This window comes from Urocampus carinirostris, chromosome 10 (genome assembly GCF_059441175.1).
Source record: "Urocampus carinirostris isolate Australia breed hairy pipefish chromosome 10, RoL_Ucar_1.0, whole genome shotgun sequence".
Taxonomy (NCBI): domain Eukaryota; kingdom Metazoa; phylum Chordata; class Actinopteri; order Syngnathiformes; family Syngnathidae; genus Urocampus; species Urocampus carinirostris.
Window position 1 is genome coordinate 12,577,316 of NC_142358.1, and position 23,510 is coordinate 12,600,825.

Sequence of the window (23,510 nt, forward strand, 5' to 3'; positions counted from 1 at the left end):
AAATACGTTAATTGTATAAGTTATAGCTGCCTAATTTCTGGACAAATCTTTTCATACATTGACGATAAAGTTCAACACTGTTTATCTTTCAGAGCATAGAAAAGCAAACTTTGATATTCTTTACGTTTGTTAAAATTTCTTCTTTGAAAATGTAGAGGAGCCTCATTAAAGCATGCGTGTTGTCTGCAGGTATGCCTAATGGGCGACTGCGTGGGTGGCGTGTTGTGTTTTGATGCGTTGTGCTTCAGCAACCAGCAAAGACCCGGCAGCCCAAACAACAACCACACCACAACTGGCAGCAGGAATAACAGCACCGAGAGCCTCAAGGTGAACGGCAATACCACTCACACTGCTATATGTGAAATCCATTATGATATCTACTGAAGTCACTAGATCTTAACTTTACAATTATGGCTTTTTGTGTAAATCAGCAAAACAACAACCCAATTCCCCAAAATGAAAGCCTTATTTAAAATACAAGTGGTGTTAGAAAGTGATAGGTCATTTTTTTTTGCAGTGCAAAAACCATACCCATTTAATGTCCAGTCTTATTGGTTTTAAACTAGCTAACATCGAGTTTTTAAATCTTTATCTGTGGTCAGGTATTCATATTTAGCGCTAGGTGCGTTACTGAAACTCAGTAATTTGTTACAGTTACTAGTTACTTAATTTAAAAAGTAATCCAGTTACCTGCAGAATACTGAGACCAAAATGGAGCGTGTTACTCTGAACGTAACTATCCAGTTCCATTAAACCGTGTAGACTCGCATAGAACCCGAGGCAGTAAAACTGCATTGAAATAGCCACATGATAGCATAAACAGGAAAAAACGTGGATACCAACCTTTAGAATGAGTGGACCCTACATATTTGCTGACAAACACTTAGCCGAGACACTCCATATCAATTTTGTCCCTGGACTACAAACCACCTGAAGATCTCCTTTTCCTCTTCTGGGTACTGTTTTTTTTCTCCAGGCCTGGTGTATTGCAAAAATAATTTTACAATTAAAAAACAAACGAAATTCATAACACTTACCATAAATCCCGTGGTCATATTTGTTCTATTGAATATGCCTTTAGTTTGTTGGTCCTGTATAAGCGACGCCCTCTTCCTCATTCGTTACTCAACCAAATATGTGAATAAGGGTTGACCTTCTGATTTCAATATTTTATTTTAAAGCTGTAAATTTGGCTTGGATGCAGTGAGAAATTTAGCATCCTAATACTCTGTGCCTGAGACGGTAACACCATAAACGAATTAAGTTGTACTTCGTTGATAAATGTAAACATTCCCACCCTGCAGGTCATTGTCGGAGCAGATTATGGGTTGTATGAGACAACGTGAGTGACCTGGGAGTATTCAGCAAACAGAGGGCACTGTAATCCTTATCTGCATTTTCTAAGTAGCGAAATATTAAACATAATGACAGTGGAGACACGCTCTCTTGGTAACGCCTTACAGTACTACTTAACAAGAAAATAACCGTTTTCGTGTTCGAGGCATGCATTCCTTTGTAACGTGTTAGCCCCGAAACTACGCATTTGATTAACTAATGCAATGCTAACATGCTAACAGTTTGTACGCCAACAAACAGCAAAACTAAAAATTAAGTGCAAAAAGTGCTAACATTGATTGACAAAAAAATTGGGGAATATAAAAATGAATGAGTAAAAAGTACTTCAACAACACTAGGGACTTAACATCCAATCCTGTGGTAGGTTCTAAACAAGCTAACTTCTGTTTTGCCAACCGAATAACTCAGCAGCCTGAAAGGACTGTATGTATTATTTAGCGCCTTCTAGTAGAAAGAAAAAGTCATTTAACAAACATAAATTCCAACCATCATTCCACTACAAGTATTAAAAAACAAAACCTCACTCAAGGCTGAGCAAAAAAATTAGAAAATAAATAATACGGTTCGGTCACTTAGTGTCGCTATAGCTTGTATTCTTCCTTGAGCTTACAGCACTCATTTTGGAATGCACGACACAATACTGACCCATCTTGTGATTAACACACTATCCATTTAAGTCCAAAATAAGCATATTTATGTAATACCTTGTGTAGTAACTAGGTACAAATTCATGCAATGCTAATAGTTTGTATACTAACAAAATACAAGAAAATAACAATGAAAAGTGTTCACATAGCTCAAATTTGATTTGATTTCAAGTCTTGCGTTCAGTCCTCATATTCAATGAAAGTTCACATATTGATAACATGCTAACACTTGTTAGGATATGGTAGTGCAAAAAGTGCTCAGGCAACTTAATAAGGACCCTACATCTGCGTGATTATACAGGGAGTGCAGAATTATTAGGCAAATGAGTATTTTGACCACATCATCCTCTTTATGCATGTTGTCTTACTCCAAGCTGTATAGGCTCGAAAGCCTACTACCAATTAAGCATATCAGGTGATGTGCATCTCTGTAATGAGAAGGGGTGTGGTCTAATGACATCAACACCCTATATCAGGTGTGCATAATTATTAGGCAACTTCCTTTCCTTTGGCAAAATGGGTCAGAAGAGGGACTTGACAGGCTCTGAAAAGTCAAAAATAGTGAGATATCTTGCAGAGGGATGCAGCACTCTTAAAATTGCCAAGCTTCTGAAGCGTGATCATCGAACAATCAAGCGTTACATTCAAAATAGTCAACAGGGTCGCAAGAAGCGTGTAGAAAAACCAAGGCGCAAAATAACTGCCCGTGAACTGAGAAAAGTCAAGCGTACAGCTGCCAAGATGCCACTTGCCACCAGTTTTGCCATATTTCAGAGCTGCAACATCACTGGAGTGCCCAAAAGCACAAGGTGTGCAATACTCAGAGACATGGCCAAGGTAAGAAAGGCTGAAAAACGACCACCACTGAACAAGACACACAAGCTGAAACGTCAAGACTGGGCCAAGAAAAATCTCAAGACGGATTTTTCTAAGGTTTTATGGACTGATGAAATGAGAGTGAGTCTTGATGGGCCAGATGGATGGGCCCGTGGCTGGATCGGTAAAGGGCAGAGAGCTCCAGTCTGCCTCAGACGCCAGCAAGGTGGAGGTGGGGTACTGGTATGGGCTGGTATCATCAAAGATGAGCTTGTGGGGCCTTTTCGGGTTGAGGATGGACTCAAGCTCAACTCCCAGTCCTACTGCCAGTTTCTGGAAGACACCTTCTTCAAGCAGTGGTACAGGAAGAAGTCCGCATCCTTCAAGAAAAACATGATTTTCATGCAGGACAACGCTCCATCACACGCATCCAAGTACTCCATAGCGTGGCTGGCAAGAAAGGGTCTAAAAGAAGAAAAACTAATGACATGGCCTCCTTTTTCACCTGATCTGAACCCCATAGAGAACCTGTGGTCCCTCATCAAATGTGAGATTTACAAGGAGGGAAAACAGTACACCTCTCTGAACAGTGTCTGGGAGGCTGTGGTTGCTGCTGCACGCAATGTTGATCGTGAACAGATCAAAGCACTGACAGAATCCATGGATGGCAGGCTTTTGAGTGTCCTTTCAAAGAAAGGTGGCTATATTGGTCACTGATTTGTTTTTGTTTTGTTTTTGAATGTCAGAAATGTATATTTGTGAATGTTGAGCTGTTATATTGGTTTCCCTGATGAAAATAAATAATTGAAATGGGTATACATTTGTTTTTTGTTAAGTTGCCTAATAATTATGCACAGTAATAGTCACCTGCACACACAGATATCCTCCTAAAATAGCTAAAACTATAAAAGCCCCACTCCAACTTCCAAAATATTCAGCTTTGATATTAATGAGACTTTTGGGTTTATTAAGAACATGGTTGTTGTTCAATAATAAAATTAATCCTCAAAAATACAACTTGCCTAATAATTCTGCACTCCCTGTATATTCTTACAATTCACAGTCGCTTAAATGCTAACACACTGCAAGAATGCAATATTGATCTTATATTTTCTACTACAGACAGGTAGTGGCCGAATTACAAACACCATAGAATGCTAACACGCTAAAGCTGAGATTTTTCGTGTTCCGTCAGGAAAACTCGGGCCTACTCGGAGATTCCAGTCCTGGTCTAAGCTCCAGCAAAAGGCTCAGTAAGAGCAACATCGACATCTCAGCCCCTAACGAAAGCAGTGGGCAGGGAGCGCCGCCCCTCAGTCGCAAGCAGAGCGACTCTTACGATGGCGACACGTCGTCCACCGGTCAGCACGTCTTTTTCTCCAGGTGATTTTTTTACCTATTGGATACCTGCTTAAATTTTATCTCATTTGGTTACCTTGAAAGGGAAACCGATGTACAGTGGTACCACTTTACACGAGCACCCCACACTAGAATTTCGATACACGAGTTTTTTTAATTTTTTTATTTTTCCCAAAAATTCCTGCTCGCTTCACAAAGGAAATTCCAGTTCCCACGCATTTCCACGTGCTACCAGTGGAGACCACTCGAGATTACTCACCCCAGTCAGATTGGTCCAGTTTGCGCATGCACCTCCCACCGTCAGGCACCTGATTTTGTGCTATTGGTTATACCTGTGGAGTACCTGTATTCTGCAGCAAATTGTTTTTAATCGCATCGCTTTAATCACAATTAATATTATTCTATCTTCATTTGGCGACCTGAGCCATGAGTTCAGGAAACAGAAACGGTAAGGTGTCTTGGAAAAAAAAAGGAGAATGATGACAATTGAAAGGGAGCAAGAACTTTTTGAAGAGCAAGGTGTTCGAGTGAGGGACTTAGCAAGGGAGTACAATCAGGAAGCAGCGAGTGCCAATCATAAAGCAGCGGAAGAATTTATGCAGCGCTTCTCTGCAATCATTTCTGAGGGGGGTTATAGTCATGTTTGAAATAAAAAACATAAAGGAGACCAGAGACCACAGAAGCTTGCATCTGGCTAAGTGTCTTTTTTAAAGAAAAAAACATCCAGAAAATGTTGTAACTTGCATTTTCTTAACATTTTGTAGGGGAGGGAAAGACAATTCACCTAAGAAATACGTTTTGTTTATTCAAGATACCTGTAGAAAGTGATAGTGTTGCGAGTCCAGCTAAAAAAGCAAAAACAAAATGTGATGAAACAAGCAAAATAATTGAAAAAAATGTGCTGTAAAACATATTGTGTTTTCTCTTTTATTTTAAGTTACAGTAACTTTAATTTTAAGTGTCCGGTCATCAAAAGTCATTGACTTTTATTCCTCCCGCATACTGTCATTTGTTAAGCAAGCCATCTCAAGGGAAGTTTGACCCTTTGGAGCTTTTATGAAGGTGCGACGCTACTTTGCGGATTTTCACTTTTGCCGGTGGTTCAGGTCGCCATTAACCATGATAACCAAGGGGTTACTGTATTTCATATTGGGAAAACTTGCACGTTACATGAGCTATTCGAACAATTCTACATCTGTTTTTTGCTGTCCATTTTTGTGCTCTGTACGTGTTTGGTATTCTTATTCCATCCTCGGCGTTCCGCTCTCCTGGCTGTCCACGTGGATTGTCTGGCTTGTGCTTTTCATCAAAATTTGCAGCCTGACTGAGTGCATCCCAGCCCACCGTCACTTTCCCACCTGTCTGTCAGTGCTATAGATAGTCACTTTGTGGCATTTTCCCCTGGTCCATCAACACATCGACTGCAGATGGCATCCCATTAATTCACACAGAATGTGACAGCGCTCACCTTTGACTCGTGATTACGTACAAAGGAAGTTAACCTCTGCTCTTTTTTCTCCCACTGGACACGACCGGTCGTATGTCAACACTATTATTGGATGCTTCGCTCTTTTTCCGACTGCCTTTTCCAATCCTTTTTCAAAAGACAAAATATAATTGAATAATTAAACAATTTCACCAAAAAACTTTAGAGCATAAGTATTTTGGATATTGGTATTGAGTTGATTATCTGTATCGCTATCAGTCCAAAAAATAAATCAATTAAATGTCTAATGAAGGCTGAGATTGAAAGCATAATAGTCTCAAGCATATTTCTTCAAAAGAAAATGCAGAAAAGAAAGCAGAGAGGTCATGTTGTTTTCTGCTTATCAATTACACATGTGTTTGTGTTTAACTAACTTAGCACATGTAGAATTGATTTTAAAATGCATACTTTCCATGACATACAGTAAAACAAGGTAACCTAAGTGGTTGTGCTGACAACATTAAAAAAAACCTTATTTTACTCTTTTGTCTTCATGACTTTAAATTCACTTATCCCTCTGATTTAAAATCACTGACTCTGTTTATAGTGATACAAATAACAATTGTCTTTTCTCTTATTAAATCTTAAACCATATTCATGATGGAGCCGCAACATTGCAACATTAATGTAGTCTGCATTCCCAAAGTAAACTGTAAACCAATGAACTATGTTAAAGTAGCTTAATTAGAGTTGTGATGAATATCTATAGCAGGGGTCAGTAACCTTTTCGGTGTGAAGTGCCACTTTCAAATTTCCTTGTAAATCAGTGTGCCACACCAAGACTAATGACTCGCACAACATTTTTTTAGTGTCCAACAGAGCTGTCATTTTACACCAGTCCAAATATACTACCGTAAATTCCGGACTATAAGCCGCTACCTTTTTCCCAAATGTTCAACCCTGCAGCTTATTCAGTGATGCGGCCAATTTATGTAATTTTTCTAACGGCCGCCAGCGGCGCTCGAGTACAAAAGGTAAGATTTAGACCGGTGGAATATATGGGCCGAGGAAGACTGCAACTTCACTGTAATTGGCCGCATGCGAAAGGCAACTTTTCTACAAGTCTGCCAGTGGATCCTGACAGCGTGGGGCAGCATCAAAAAATCCACCATAACCAACGGGTTCCGAAAAGCCGGTCTGCTGTGTGACGGAGAGGAGGACACAGAATCACGATTGGATGGGAGCGTGGGACGACATCTATATGACAAAGTTTCTTTCCGACACTGAGGAAGACGACTTTGATGGCTTCAGTTCTAAGGGGGAAGATGAGGATGGTTTACCGTGATTTTTACAAGTATGGTATGTTTTTTTTACCAGACCCGTTTACTGTGTTGCGAGAGTGTTGGTAGCGTGTTGCTAGCGTGTTGCTAGCGTGTTGCTACCATTAACGGACACCGTTTGGGATGAAAGTTATATTATTATTATTATTAAAGCTTTGAAAACTCTCTCGGTGTACCGTCTTTCTTTGTAAATATGTGTAACCCATGTATAAAATGTATTTGCAACTGTATATTTTTGTAATGTATTTATTCGTATTTATTTGAGACACTTATTCTGATATGTTTTTCACGGGCGAATTAAAAAAGAGGGGCGGAGCAAACACCGGCTGACGGGAAGTGGGGTTAAGGTGAGACCTGTTTGTCCGCCGCGACAACAGTGGATATATATTTTTCCCACCCTTACTTTTGGAAATCTACACTTTTTTTCCTTGGATTACTTTCAACGGGTACCCGGACTCTGCAGGTCTGCATGAAACCTTAACTACCGGTATCATTTTCCGTTCATTTTGCCGGCGGTGATTTTTGGACTGTGTACTTCAATGAAGGACATTTAATTTCAATTGCGGGACTTGAAGTCGGGTTTTGATTAATTTTGTGTTTCTGTTACATTTTATAAATATGGGCGCATGCGGCTTATATACAGGTGCGGCGTGTGTATGTACAAAATCGGTTTTCCTCTCAAAATGTGGTGGGTGCGGCTTATAATCAGGTGCACTCTATTGTCCGGAGTTTACGGTACATGAATAGACATTTTAATTGTATTACTCAGTGTTTTCCAACCCTTTTTGAACCAAGGTACACTTTTATCTATTAAAATGTTCCGAGGCACACCGTCCGTCGAAAATGTTTGAAAATGAAGTTATGTCAAATATTTCACTGTACTACCGCATAACCAGATAATTAGTATAGAAAAACAAGAAAATAATACTTAAAGTAAAAAAGAATGATGTGCTTTATGTTTTTATGATTTACAATGCCATCTTTAACCGCTTTGTTAAACAAATTAAGTTATTAAATGTACTGTGCTACCTTAAGAGCAGATAATTAGCACATAAAAAGTATATAAAAATCTACTGCCACCTATTGATATGGATGACTATTACAGTTACTCGTCTGAAGATTGCAAAAATACTGAATAATGGCCTGATTTTTTGGAAAGATAAAATTGGGCAAATTCCAGCGGCACACTTAATGCACAAAACAGCACGGTCATTTTTTGCACAAAGCTTCATTCGTCTGTCCACGCTGGCTGGAGGAGCCGTCATGATTCGTTCATTTATCGCGTGTGTGTGTTTCGTTGGCTGGGTTAACGGATCTCTCCTCTGCGAGGCACACACTGACACACGAAGCAGAGGAGGAGCGCTAACGTAAAGCCTCTAAATAACACGGCGCGCTGTCAAGAATCAGAACAGGATCAGGACCCAATCGCGTGACGTTCTCACACAAGCCTTTATTTTACGGGAAATGGGGAGTCATGCACGTCAGGCGGCCAGTCTGGCGTGGAAAGACAGGAAGCCAGAGACTGACGAGATCGATTCCAATTGCCCGACAGATGGGGTCGATAGCGGACAGGACGAGACAGAGAAGATAGGTAATGAATCAGGATATCGAAAATACAAACTAGACGGGAACAAAAACTGGAACCTGAAATGAAACAGGACAAAAATAAGCGGGAACAATACAGGACTGGAGACATCACAGGAAAACAGGATCGATTCAGAGCCCACGTCTTGTGGGGCAGAAGTTCGTTTGACGGTCTGACAAAGTAAGCAAGAGAGCGCTGAGCTTAATATAGACAGAAAGCCAATCTCTTAACAAGCCGCAGCTGGCGCCACACGGGCGGGGCCAATTGGGCGCCATGGCAACCATGACACGCGCAACTGAAAATGTCTAAATTCAAGGTAAAATTGTGCATTTTTAAAATATAATCATTACTATTTTGCTTTTGTTCTGTACTTCGGAATTGCTCAACTCCAGCACTTGTTTTATCTGTCCCACAACCCGGAAGTTATACAAACATGCAGAGGAAATCATTCTTATTTCGGTGACCCAGGCGTGATCTTCTAAGCCGAGCCGGCGAATGTTAAGAAGAGCACTCATTAAAAGTCTATTGTAAGAGGACATGAACTAATTCACAGCTATTTTCCATCTTGTCAGGGCCCCGCTCAGGGGGTGGAGCAGCACGATGCAGTAAACAGATTTGTGCAGTTGTTTTTATTATGGGCAGGGTTCAGTACACGTGGAGTCAGGAATCGAGGCAACAGTATCTCCAACACCAGAGGTAGAAGTTGTCTCCCGAGTGGTCGTGATCCAGCAGGCAACTATGGCGGCAGTCAAAGGATTGAGCAGGGTTCGGTACACTGTGAAAATAAAGATCGTGACAAGAAGGCTTAGGATGCTACGCAACAAACTAGCGCTGAGCCCAGAAAACTGCGTTTTTTAACAGAGAATCAGGAGAGGTGTGATTAGATAGTAATCAGGACAAGTGACACCAGGTTTGGGGTTAAAATTAGTGCCAGGAAGTAAGTTACCAAAAAAGACAAGGGCCAGTTTGAGGGGAAAAGAGAAAATCAAACCTGACTGCAGGACTGTGGCATATCTAGGATTAAAAACACAGTACAGTCACTCATTTAGGATGAAAAAAAGTATGGATAAAAAATAGATACCTCACACATTTTGTCCTTGAACCAGAAGGGGTTTCCTAACATGAAATGAAAGTTTAACATGATTTACTTTAAGATGTAAGCAGTAAGTTGCCCTTTTTTTCTTGTACAATAATCAACATCAAAAGATTGGCTTGCTATAAACCTTTGTCTCTCAGCACAGGGTTGCCACTAAGGATGAACACAATCCCTGAAGGGGGAGTGTGCGTTGGAGCGTTTGCTGTCTTTGTGGCTGAGTCATGAAGGACGAGAAGCTGGCTGACGTCTTTCGAAGAATGCTTAAACATTCTTTGAGCCGTCTTTAGGAAAACTGTCTGATCATTATTTCCTTGATGATGGAATATCCAATATAAAGAAGCTCATTTACATTTCGTAATTGAGGGATTTTATCTAAAACAGGGCAGATAGGATTTTGAAACAACGTATCTTCCTCTGTGTGTTCGTTTCACCATCGGTGTTGTGACACGGGTAAAACAAGCGCTGGAGTTTTGCAGTTTTGCTGATGTTTTTATCAAACAGAATATCCAAAAAATGTGAGGCAGAATTGAGATCTTAACCCTGAGTCCAACTAGACCCTAGTTTTGGGCTCGGACTGACCAAAAATGTTAATAATTACGTTCAGGTGTGGCCGGGCTTCTGTCTTGTTGCCCTTCTTAAAACAATTATTATCCATTCGTCATTCTTCTTTGTCTCTCTGCCCCCCCCTCTCTCTCTCTCCCTAAAAGTGATGTACTGCTGCCTTTGTTAATGGCCCAATTTCAACCCATCAAAATGGCGGATGACTCAAACACTTTCCCTTCAACTCTTAAAAAGAAGAGGGCCTTTAAAGATGGTGATCAGCAGGAGCTAAAACGAGTACGGAGGGAGCTCATAGTCCAGCAGTACAGGAGGAAGTTGGAGAAAAGCTGCAGAACAACAGCATGAGGGAGGTGTGGGAAGGGATGAAGACCATCAACGGCTGCAGCATCAAGCAGGGTGTGGCCGTGGACGTAGATGTGGGGAGGGTCAACCAGTTAAACAACTTTTTTAACAGGTTTGACCACCCCAACACGTCCTCACCCCAGAGTACTGCAGCTGTCCCTCCCACTCTAGACACCAGCATGGAGGAGGACATCCCCCCAATCAAGATAACTGCAGCCCAGATGTGTGGAGAGCTGAGGAGGTTGCGAACCAGCAAGGCAGCTGGTCCAGATGGAGTATCCCCTCCCGACTGCTGAATGCCTGTGCGTTGGAGCTGGGAGACCCTCTACAGCGCATCTTCAACCTGAGCCTGGAACAGGGGAGGGTCCCCCAGCTGTGGAAAACATCCTGCATCATCCCAGTCCCAAAGAAATCAAGACCTGAGGAACTCAACGACTTCAGGCCCGGTCGCCCTGACATCACATGTGATGAAAACCATGGAGCGGTTGCTGCTGCACCACCTGAGGCCACAGGTCAGCCACGCCATCGACCCTCTACAATTTGAAGGTGGGAGTGGAGGATGCTATAGTCTACATGCCACACCTATCCCTCTCTCATCTGGACAGGGGCAAGGGGGCTGTGAGGATTACATTTTTGGACTTCTTCAGTGCCTTCAACACCATACAGCCTCTGCTACTTAGTAGTAAACTGACAGAGATGGGAGTAAGCTCACACCTTGTAGCATGGATTGCAGACTACCTGACAGGCAGACCCCAGTATGTGAAACAGGGGGGCTGTTCATCGGACACTGTGGTTAGCAGCACAGGATCTCGGCAGGGGACCATGCTCTCTCCGTTCCTATTCACCCTCTATACATCTGACTTTCAGTACAACTCTGAGTCCTGCCACGTGCAGAAGTTTTCTGATGACACTGCTATCGTGGGATGTATCAGAAGTGGGCAGGAGGAGGAGTACAGGAAATGGATTCAGGACTTTGTCCAATGGAGCGATGCTAACCACCTGCACCTGAACACCACCAAGACCAGGGAGATGGTGGTGGACTTCAGGAGAACTAGAACTCACCCGGTTCCTTTAACTATCAAAGGAGAATGTGTAGAATTTGTCCAGACCTACAAATACCTGGGTGTGCAGCTCGACAATAAACTGGACTGGACACACAGAAGCTCTATGCAGGAAAGTTAAAAGCTGACTTTACTTCCTTAGAAGGCTGGCATCCTTCAACATCTGCAAAAAGCTCCTACAAATGTTCTATGAGACAATTGTGGCAAGCGCCCTGTTCCATGCAGCAGCGTGTTGGGGAGGCAGTGCCAATAAGAAGGAGGCCTCTCGTCTTAATAAACTGGTGAGGAAAGCGAGCTCTGTTGTGGGAACAGAGCTGGACAGCCTGACAACAGTAGCTGAGAGACGGGCACTGAAAAAGCTGCGGTCAATCATGGACTATTCATCACATCCACTACACAGCATCATCTCCAAACGGAAGAGCAGCTTCAGCGACAGACTGCGGTCACAGTCTTGTTCAACGGACAGACTGAGGAGATTGTTTCTTTCTCATGCCATGAGGCTCTTTAACTCCACCCGGGGGAGTAAAAGCCCACATTAAACCACACCCCCACATTGCATATTACCGTATTTCAGTTTACATAACCTCTGCAGACACAGAACTACAAAAGATGTGTTTACACAGTCTTGTATTGTCTTTTAGATATGGATATCGTTACAAGAGACAGGCTTTAATTTTTTAATCACTTCTCTTTGTCCTGAGTCCTAACAAATAAAATACGAAATTCGGGTTTGTTTCAGGCTCGGTCATGTGAATCAAGTTAATAGGTCGGGCTTTAGGTCACGCTGGATTCTTTTTTTTAGGTTCGATCTTACCTCTGATGTGAGGTAGAGAACAGTCAAAATGGTTGACAATCCCTTTTACACTGGGAGAGCGCGCTAAGACAAAAATAGAATTCTAGGGCGAAAAATCTCTACTTTACACCAGCCAGGTCTGGCAAGTACTGATAAAATTCAAGGCCTTCTCCTAACTGCCAACAGCACCTTTTTTACAAATCATTATCAACTTGTTGAGTGAATTTGATGATATTTGACCATTTCCTGCGGCACACCAGACAAGATCTCATGCCGAGCTGGTTAATACCTGTTGCGCTAGATTTTGCAAAATGGGTAACCATCCAAACGATACACTGGCGGTGAACCGGAGCTTTAGAACAATCCTTTCAATCAATGTATAATGTATAATATTATGAATGGCTTTATTTACTAAGGACGCTTGTCCCCTTGCTTGTTTGTTCTTTTCTAGCTTGACAAAAGAGTGTTCGGAAGTCCGCACTAGCAGCAGTAGCAGCCCCAGTTTGCTGCTCAACCCCGGCCGCTTTGACTTTGAGGTGACGGACTGCTTCCTTCTGGGTTGCCCCCTGGGGCTGGTGCTCGCCATGCGGCGAACCGTGCTGCCTGCAGTACAGGGTGAGAAACACGCACTCGTACCATCGTGGAAATTCGATCGAAGTATGGTAGGCTGCTCCTCTTTTGTCCAATTTTTAAAAAGTTGGAGTCAAAATGGGGTTTCTGATCTGTCATTAGGATCTGAAGTTTCTGTTTCAAAGGACTGGATTTGTAATTAGGGCTTCAAACATCAGTAAGGGTTTCAAAATGGTGCATTTGTCGCAGGATTTCAAATAAGGGTTTTGAATGTGGTCAGGGAAATAAACACTGCTGTTTAAATTAGTGTCAAACGCAAGTTTTAAAGGGACACGGTGTAATATTTGACCACTAGATGTTGCTGCATTGTTTGGTGCAACCAAAATTGAGTGCTACAAAGTACAATGAAGAATACAAACTAGGAAGACTAAAAGTAACCTAACCGCACCATATTTTTTCCTATTTCTTAAGCCTTTTTGAGCTTTTTGGGTCCCTGTAGCAGCAATATGACCTGCAATTATGTCAGCTCCCTCTTGGTGAGGCAAATTTTATGTATACATTATGTAAGTATACACATTTCTAGACCTTCGAGTATTTAAATTCATAATGTTCGCATATACTGTAGATCTAATTAATATTCCTTTTTAGTGAATTGCATTTTTTTTTGTATTTAAAATCCATTTTAGGGAATGACATTATGAATCCAGAGAAGTTATGAGATTAATATATGGAATATATATGGAATTCCTTCTGGATTAGACTTTTGAATGAGGGTTAAGGTGTCAAGTTTAAACAATGGTGTCAAAACTAGTGCCCAGGTGCTGTTCACGCCTCAACAACCATTTTCAGTGGCTCACGGCATATACTAATATATTTTTTTTAGGAAGTATTTGTAGACCGTTTGTTTTATTGTAAGCAATCATACAAATAATTTTTGTACCTTTTCTTCCAATATACAGTCACTGATGATTTTTGTAAAATTCTAATCAAACTTTAGAGAAAGCTATTTGGGTTTCTATTTGGAAAAATGTGTCTTTGTTATATTACCTTTCCATTTTTAATCATTGTCACTCAGTAGAAAAATATTGTACACCTCCATGTTTTGGATTTTGGAGAGGTCTGTATTTAACAAGGTTGAAGTATTGAACATAGGACATGTTTTAGAGACATTTTTAGGTTTTGTGTCAGTTTTATCATTGAATACATTTTAAATTAAAGTCAACTTTAAACAGGCATTCGTATCCCTGCGTTGACAGGTAAGGACTTTAAATTTGCTTAGCAAAAAAAGGAGTTTCAAGATAGTGTTGCAAAACCAATGTAGCTTATCTGGATTGGTGTTGTTTCCAAAGGTCACCTGTCATCATGAAAATATAAGATTTAATATGTTATATTATGTTTATTTAGTGTTAACATCGTGTTTAATTGGGGCAGCACGGCGGCGCAGTGGTTAGCACCTGTGCGGCACAGTTTTGAGGTCATGAGTTCGAACCTCCTGTGTGGAGTTTGCATGTTCTCCCCGTGCTTGTGTGGGTTTCCTCCGGACACCTCCCACATTCCAAAAACATGCATCTTCGGTTAATTGGCCGGTCCAAATTGTCCCTAGGTGTGAATGAGCGAGTGAATTATCCTTCCCTGTGTGCCCTGCGACCAGTTCAGGGTGTCCACTGCCCACTGCCTGAGGATGGCTGGGGTGGGCTCCAGCACCCCCGGGACCCTACGGAGGATAAGCGGTGAAGATAATGGATGGATGGATGGATGGATGGATCTTGTTTAATTTCACAATTTTTAAATTTTATTTTTCAAATTGGAAAATTTCAAATTATATTATGAATACTATTAATACAAATAGTATGCAGATGTAGTGTGAAGAACGCAATTCTCTTGCCTCGCTGCAGAGAGCGATAGTGAGGCAGAGGATTCTAATTTGGCGCACATCGAAGCTCCAAACAGTAGAATTAGTGATACTATTAGCAAAGCAAGTTGCGGTAAGATTGGGCCAAAAGGAATTCAGCCCGACCCGACCAGCCCACGGGTATTAAAGCCCAGGCCAGCCTGAACGCGACAAATTAACTTGATTTGAGGGATCAAGCTCGAAGCAAACTGGAATTTTCATATTTGATTCGTGTGAATAAGGGTGGATGATTTTTTTTTTTTAAAGACAGCGAGAGAGAAACCAGCCCTGGCCTGAACCCGACTGAGAAATGAAATTCAGGTCAGGTTTGGGCTGGGCTCGGGTTCAGGACTAAGAGCTTACATTTAAAAGCAAGCCATTCACATTTTTTTCATAATGTAGGATTACCTATCTATTGAAGGAGCATTGCATAGACTTTATTCACAAGGTAAGATAATGCTACTGTTTATATAATGCTTTCTTGCTCTGCAAATCAAATGCTGAACCACATGTAGGTTCATTAATTTGTAACTCTACCTCTGCCTCAGTAGACACGAACATCACAGCACATCACTCGTTTCGTATCTTTATATTCTGCTTTTAAAAGGCTTTAAATGAATTTATGAATAAACGCTCTAAATTCTATAACCTGTCATTAAGGCGTGTCTGGATAACTGTGCTTATGAAAGGGTAAGGTATGTGAAGAGAACTGTCTCTACTATTTCCCTTTTTTTTTTAAATGAACTGAAGTGAAACACGCCGCCGTCGTACCACGTTCCTTGCTGGCACGCATTCTAAAAATCGTGTGATTGTGTGTCAGTTCATCAACTGCATCCGGCCTGCTGTCAGATCTTCAACCTGTTCTTCCCGTCGGACCCTTCGGCCTCACGTCTGGAGCCCCTACTGCAGCCACTCTTCCACAAGATGCCCCCCTTCGCCGTGCCACGTTACCAACGGCACCCCCTGGGCGACGGACGCTCCATGCTCATAGGTCAGACGAAATTACTTTTAGTATTTGACTATCCATGATCGTTTTCTGCATGTTGCTAGTTATCTGGAATAAAAGCCAGGAGGACTGATTCCATTGTAAAAACATTCATTGCACAAAAAGGATTGTGCATTGGACAATCATGGATGATTCCGAGTCGTTCTGTGTGTTTTTGTTGGAGGTTATGAATAGTTGATGAGGGGAGTGATTGTATTGTGATTGAGTTGCATATTTGCATATGTTTGCCTGTGGCCTTATTTTTATTTTACCTCCCTGGATTATTTGTCCTTGTTTTGCTTTTGCCATTTTCTATTGAGAAAGATAGTGGTTGGACTTTGCAGTATTTATTAACTAAGGTGACAGTGAATTATGAATTACATGAATTTAAAGGTAACATATTTTATTAACCCCGCGACCCTAATGAGGATAAGCGGTACGGCTAATGAGATGAGATGAGATGAGATATTTTATTAAATAAATCAAAACACGTTGTGGGTTTTAGCATAAAATGGCTTTTTTCTCTCAGAGATTATTTTAAATATTTTGGTCAGACGAGTCATAACCTAAATTACGTGGCAGTATGAGCTGGACTTACTAGATCTGGTTTTATGTTTTATTTCTACTCTTCGTTTTTACCATCGTACTGTACACAGTTATATAATAAATAAGTAACATAGTACAGCAGTGCTCATATTAATCATAGGAAGTATGATGTGCCAATTGTACCAATCCATGACTTGGATCATTTTAACACAACTTTCTGGGTGTTTTTTGTTCCCTGCCTTTAGAAAAAATAGTTTGTTTGGTTTGGAATTACCCTCCTTTTTTTAGTTTATTAATTCTTTAAAGCTCCAGTGTATAATATTTGACGACTAGATGGCACTGTGTCTAATGGGAAGGAAAACCTGTGCCAAGAGCACTGTGTAGCTGCAAGATGCCAGACAAACATGGAGGCGACTTCAATGTAGGGATTCCGCTATGTCAAAGAGATACACATTTCTCGGCCCATTATTTTCTATAAACATTAACATTGCTATGATAGTTCATGTATTTTTGTGTAGTTCAAATCAATGTTTTATACCACTAGGGATTAAATATGAAACACTGTCCCTTTTAATTTGGGAAAATCTCAATTTAATTTAAAGTGATTTTGAGTATTGCTTATCGCCCCCTAGTGGAATAAAATACACCCCTTATTAAAAAGAACAATTTTGTTATCAACAACATGTTAAAATATATGTACTGTCATAACATGAACCTCATCTGAAGGGAGCTGACCTAATTGTCTGCCATCTTGCAACAACGGATACCCAAAAACCTCAAAGAGGCTGAGCAAAAAAAGGAAAACGTTTTGCTATCTTTGTTTTTTTTTTGTTTTTTTTTAGTTCTTATTCTTCCTTGTGCTTTTTAGCACTCATTTTTAGCAGCACTTCATATAGTTACCTGTAGTGGTAAAATAATACTTTCACAAGCCATGAACAGGGACAGGACCCAACAGCGTTCGTTTTACTCAGTTTTTATTGAGAAAGAGAGCAGTGCTTGCTTCCACGATCCGATGATCGTCGGTCACGGGTAGCTGATGGCAGGAACGCGGAAGTGGCACTTCCGTGTTGAGCGAGGGTAATCGTAGACAGCGAGAAAACAGGTCGATGGCCGGGACGAAGGAGCAAAGGCAGTAACGAGTGCAGAAAAGAGGTCGGCAACAGGTATCAGGCAGGAAACAGGGCAAAACAGGTCGATGGCCGGGATGGAGGAGCAAAGCAGAAACGGGTCCAGAAACAGGTCGGCAACAGGTATCAGGCAGGAAAAAACAGGGCAGGATAATGTCGGATAATACAGAGCTTGCCTAGCTGAGAGCATAGGTTCGCAGACGGTCTGACAGCTTCCTCTTGGAAGACGGGGGTTTAAAACGAGTCAGGGAGCAAATCAGCGACCAGGGTTGTTGGCGCCAACAGGGCAGTCGCAGGTGCCCCGAATTAGCAATCATGACAAATGCATACTGTCCCTTCAGAGAAAACCACAAATTTAGGACATTTTGTTTCAAACAAACGCAAAATGAATTTTGTTCAAAAGAATAATTTTGGGTGTTTTTGTGAAGAACGCCCTAAAATTGAGCCATTTATATTAGCCTTCAAAAGTCCACTTTTTTTCCAAACACAGTGGATTATTGCAGATTTTGCTTCTGATGTGTGTGAAAGGTGGCACACATATTTGATAAATGGATGGGAAAAAAAAAATCACATTAATTGCCTGTGACCTGGTTTGCCATTCTCTTTTGACTGGTGACTCTATTGATTATTTCTTGCCAATAGGTTAATTTCTCTTGTCCATGCACAATTTGTGGTGGGTCACACTTGACCTCTTCCAAGGGAAATCTAAGGCATTATTCGAGTGGCCGAGTGTGACTTAATCCGAGGATCTGCATTGAGTGTTCGCTCACAACCTCTGACAGGCAGGACTGAAAGCCCGTAATGGCGTCACATACTCCTCTCTTCACATTGGCCCTACAAAGAATGAAAAGCCAGGAAACCGTCAACGGCTCAACACTAAAGTTTAATTGCAGTTTAATAAGTGATGAGCACATTCAAGTGGAAAATGAATTAGAAGATTAATTTTACAGCACAGCTCAAAGTAGTTTGAAGGTCTTCTACACCCACAAAAACTGCAGCCTGTACTATATACACAAGCACGTCCACACTCACACATGCTGGGAAAATTGTTAGCTGAAAAATGTTATGGAGGAATGATTTTGTATCCAGTGGGGTTCCGGGGGTAATTTTACATTTTGTATAAGTGGTTCAAAATACGTTTGATAATAATAGGGGACTTTTTCCCAACAAATTCTTTCGTAACCGGAAAAACATGGTAAAAGGAGAACAGGAGAGGACCAAACCCTCTGATCAGAAATTCCAACATGTTTAGAAGGTCCTCCCCAAGACCTTTCTTTATATTACATTTCCTAGGGTACAAAAAAGGAGATCTACTAGTAGATGATGGGTCATGGACATGCACCTAGGTGGACCAGAACAGCACACCTATAGAAAAAAAGTGACTTCTGCCGGTCCCTGTGATTAGGGATAACGGATGACTGCCTCCCGAGTACAGTTTACTTTTTGGTGGACAGCATGGCAAAAAAAGAGCTGCCTAAACAGACAAAAATGCATGGTCAAAACATTGAAGTTCATTTTATGGCATGCCTCAGCAGTTTGATTAAAAAAAAAAGGCACTCTGCCGGCCAGCCCCTGCTTTTATCAATAGTGACAGGGGTTGATGGACCACATCACGGCTCCTGACAAATATTCTTCTGGTCCCTGCTGGCATAAATATTGGATTAGGGTTTATGGAGCACGGCCACAGGAGTGGAGTTCATTTCAGGTGGTAATACTGTAACGGCGGGTCCCGGCTCGCACCAATATGTGATTGGGGATAACGGATCATGGCCGCATGAGTGCAGTTAAATTTTCGGTGGACAAAACTGCAAAAAAGAGCCGTTTGTTTTGACCCCTGCCGGCTCCTGCTTGCAGCAATAAGAGATTGGGGATAATGGAACGGCTAATAGGGACCAGAGCCATCTGGGAAAAGTGAAAATCCAAAAAGTAGCGTCACACCTTCATAGAAGCCCCCAAGGGGCAAACTTATCTCGAGATTCTGTCATTACCGACTGAGAGGTATACAATTGAAACAAAATAACAGGTATTGATCAGTAAATGATAACGAACAAGACATAATTGCAGTTATTTTTTATTTTGAGGCTGTTATTTGTTATATGGCTATGTAAGAAGGTGTTGTCAGTGAGCGATGTTTTTAAGTCACTGCGGCCCTTTTACTTGCACTTTCTTTGAGTATTGTCATTGCGCCCTTTTTAGCATATGACAAAAACAAATACAAGCAAAGGTGGCGTTTCTTAATATTAGTAAATCTTGTAAATTACTATATCCTCTATGTACCATTATCTCTCACAATCTGAATTTATTCTGTCTATTTGATATGAGGCTTCTGACTTCCTCATAGATAGACAATATTTTGCATCCACTCTTACAAGGTTATTAGCGTCTTTGGACTCCTCATTACCATGAACTTAATTCTGTATTTAATACATGACACCCTTTTCTACTGTCTTTTGAGATATGTTTGAATAATAAGGAATAAATGATACAGCTATGCTATCAGAAACAATGACAAAAGAGTCGCTCGCTGTTGTTTCGGCCGCTCTATTTTCTCTGCATGTGTCACATGGATCCTGAGCTATTGTGGGCGTGGCTTAGCCCTCTATGTCGGATCTATTGTTGTTGCACTGTTATGCTTTTATTTTGAAAGGTAGATGTATGATACATTCGTACATAGATGTAAATCTGTTTTTGAGTGACTCTGGTGGAGCCTTCGACATGTCAAATGAGTTAGTTTTTAGTACTGTATATACTTTGCTGTCCATGGTATGAAAGAAATTAGTAACAACAAATTCACAGTTTCACAGAAATTCCCTGTCAGCCATCTGATATTTAAATAGTTTTGTAAGCAAAGCTTTCGTTTCTTCACACTTTCCCTATGCTAAAAGAAACATTTCTATTAATTGATTTGATTATACTTATACTTCCTTTTATATATTCAATTTGTTAGTGAAACAAACAATAGTAGTGCTAAAACTTACTGTTTCTTTCTAAAGTACATGAAAAAGTTACGGCACAGCAGCTGAATGATTTTATATCCGATAACAATCTTTTTGAATGAATGCAGTCAGGATTCAGGGCTAACCACTCTACTGAGACAGCCCTGATTAAGGTAACCAATGTTTTTCTACTGACAATGGACTCCGGCGCTTCATCACTCTTGCTGCTGCTGGACCTTAGTGCTGCTTTTGACACTGTGGACCATAATATTTTGCTAGAACGGTTGGAAAAATGGATTGGTCTCTCAGGAACCGTCCTCTTATGGTTCAGATCCTACCTCTCGAATAGGACGCACTGTGTTAAATATGGTGAAATGACATCTGAGCCCTTTAGTGATACCTGTGGTGTTCCGCAGGGTTCACTACTTGGCCCCCTTCTTTTAAGCATTTACATGCTTCCATTGGTGATACTATTTGCAAGTATAATATCAGTTTCCATTGCTACGCAGATGAAACTCAACTATATCTTCCGATGGAGGAATCTGCCACACTGAATTGTGTAAATTTGGAGGCCTGCCTCACTGACATAAAAGAGTGGATGTCACTCACCTTCTTGCGCCTTAACTCTGAAAAGACCGAAATGTTAGCTATTGGTCCATTTAAATGCCGTGACTTTTTCTCAAAAACTGCCCTGAACATTTACAAATGTAAGATCACCCAGAGTGACTCAGTTAAAAATGTAGGTGTCATATTTGACCCCGATCAAACACATGTGAAGAATATTACTAGAACAGCTTTCTTCGATCTTTGCAACATTGCTAAAATTCGTCCTATGCTGTCTCAGTCAGATGTGGAGATTGTAATTCGCGCGTTTGTTACTTCCCTTCTCGATTACTGTAATGCACTACTCTCCGGTCTCCCGAAGTCCAAAATCAAGAGCCTTCAGCTGTTAAAAAATGCTGCAGCAAGGCTTTTAACTAAGACAAGAAAGTTTGATCACATTACGCCGATTTTAGCTAACCTGCATTGGCTCCCTGTTAGCTTAAGATGTGATTTTAAGGTTCTGTTGGTATTATACGAAATCATACATGGACTTGCTCCCTCATATCATTCAGATTTAATTCCCCCCTATGTTCCGGTCCGGAGCCTTTGCTCTGAAAACTCTGCTCTACTAGTGATCCCAAGAGCCAAGAAGAGATCCGCAGGCTCGAGAGCGTTGTCCATCCGGGCACCGGTACTGTGGAATGCTCATCCCCCTGAGATTCAATCTGCAACCTCAGTGCAAATGTTTAAATCCAATCTTAAAACACACTTCTACTCTATAGCATATGAATAACCTATATTATGTTGATAATATGTGTATCATTTGCCCTCATGTAGGTTAATAGTCTGTTAAATAGTCTTTGATCAGTGCAGCCCTTTGAGACTTTTTGTGATTAAGGGCTATACAAATAAACATGACTTGACTGGACTTGGCTAAATGGGTACCTTCTAATGGCTTAGAAGAAAAAATCAGATATTAACCCAAAAACAAAAATCAATGCTCATGAATCGAATATTATAATGCAATTTGACGAGAGGAGGTTCAACCCTTTGGGGCCAGCTGTCAAACCGGATAAATGCACTATATGCAAATGAGCTGTCGCACCGGCTCAGAATAGCCAATCATGCGGGGTCTCCGACCCCCTTTGACACTCTCATCCATCCTGAGCGGAGCTTTGATAAAGATGAATGCGCGTAATAGGAAACAGAGTGAGAATCTTTGTTTGTCGATTCCATTGGTGTGCCGGTGAGGGGTGTAAAAAAAAAGAAAAGAAAAAGGAGATTAAAGGATTAGTGTCGCTTTATGATAAGTGTTGATCACATGGATGATGATGGTTTATCCTGAATATTTAAATATGTAAAACAGGCCATTGTACATGTGTTTGATAATTATTATTTAACAGATTATACTTGAATTATATCTTATTTAGAGTGGCTGAGTGCTGTTAGCATGTGTTGTTAGCATTTGTCGTATCAACAGTCACTAACTCTTTATCAAGGTATTTTTTATGCTTTTTGGGTGGACCCAAGTGAAGAGGAAGCTGGAAGGAGGCAGGGGTGCTCAAAGGGAAAGAGGAAGTAATTTAATCTGTGCTGTATTTTGTGCATATAGCACCTTTGACAATAAAATTGAAGTTAATCACACAACCAGGAACAAAGTAACAAACAAGCAAAGCTCACAAAACTCAAAAAATTATCCAAACAAAATCAGACCTGACAATATTTAGACAAAAAAAAAAAAAGACCAAAGCCGGAAATGCAAATACAAGGGGCAAAGTAACAAACAGAAAAAGGGTCACAAAACAAATAAAATGTCCAAACAGGAAACAAAGACCCGGTTGGCGCTTTCTGGGGGAAGGTGGCGTGCCAAATCCTAACAGTAATGATATTTACGAAAGGTGGGCAAACGTTTGTGTCACAGGTTGCATCAAATAAAAAAATATATAGGGAGTATAGGGAGTGAATGTTATCAAGTATTGTCTCTTTATTGGTTTGAACAAATTTATTGACACTAATAACAGAAAACAATCATGACAATCTCAACAGCAATTAAGCACTTTCAAAATATTATATTCAATATGACGTTTTTAACAGCAAACACAATGTGAGGTTTGAACAACCCTTCTCGAAAATCTTAATAGCAATCAAGCATATTCACAATTTCATTATATAACATCTTTTTTAGTGTCAATAGATCCGTCCAGGCCAAAGTCGATTGACCTCGGTCTGAACAAATCCACCGACACCAACAGCAGCAAAAACAAACACGACAATCTCAACAGCCATCAAGCATATTCACAATTTTTTTATATCTGACAATATGACGTGACGATATGACGTTTTAACATTTTTTTCTGACATTTTCAACATCAATTAAACAATTTCAGAGTTATTTTCTTTTAACAGTAGTTAACCAGCGTGTAAAAGGCAATACTATTGTGCAAGGGCTTTATGCATGGACTACTGAGTATTGAAGAAATGAGTCCTAATCTAATTATCCATCCATCGTTTATATGCACCGCTTATTCTC

General features: G+C 40.8%; 1 protein-coding gene across 3 annotated transcripts in view; it reads left to right on the forward strand.

Annotated features, from left to right (window-relative positions):
• Window positions 1-23,510, forward strand: part of pitpnm3 (PITPNM family member 3) — a 161,381-nt gene that overhangs the window by 108,777 nt on the left and 29,094 nt on the right. For all 3 annotated transcript variants that reach the window (XM_088345163.1, XM_088345164.1, XM_088345165.1), the window contains 4 exons: window positions 190-327; window positions 4,015-4,202; window positions 12,834-12,997; window positions 15,664-15,834. In XM_088345163.1, the coding sequence (XP_088201289.1) occupies window positions 190-327; window positions 4,015-4,202; window positions 12,834-12,997; window positions 15,664-15,834 (661 nt within the window). The remainder of the gene's footprint in view (window positions 1-189; window positions 328-4,014; window positions 4,203-12,833; window positions 12,998-15,663; window positions 15,835-23,510) is intronic.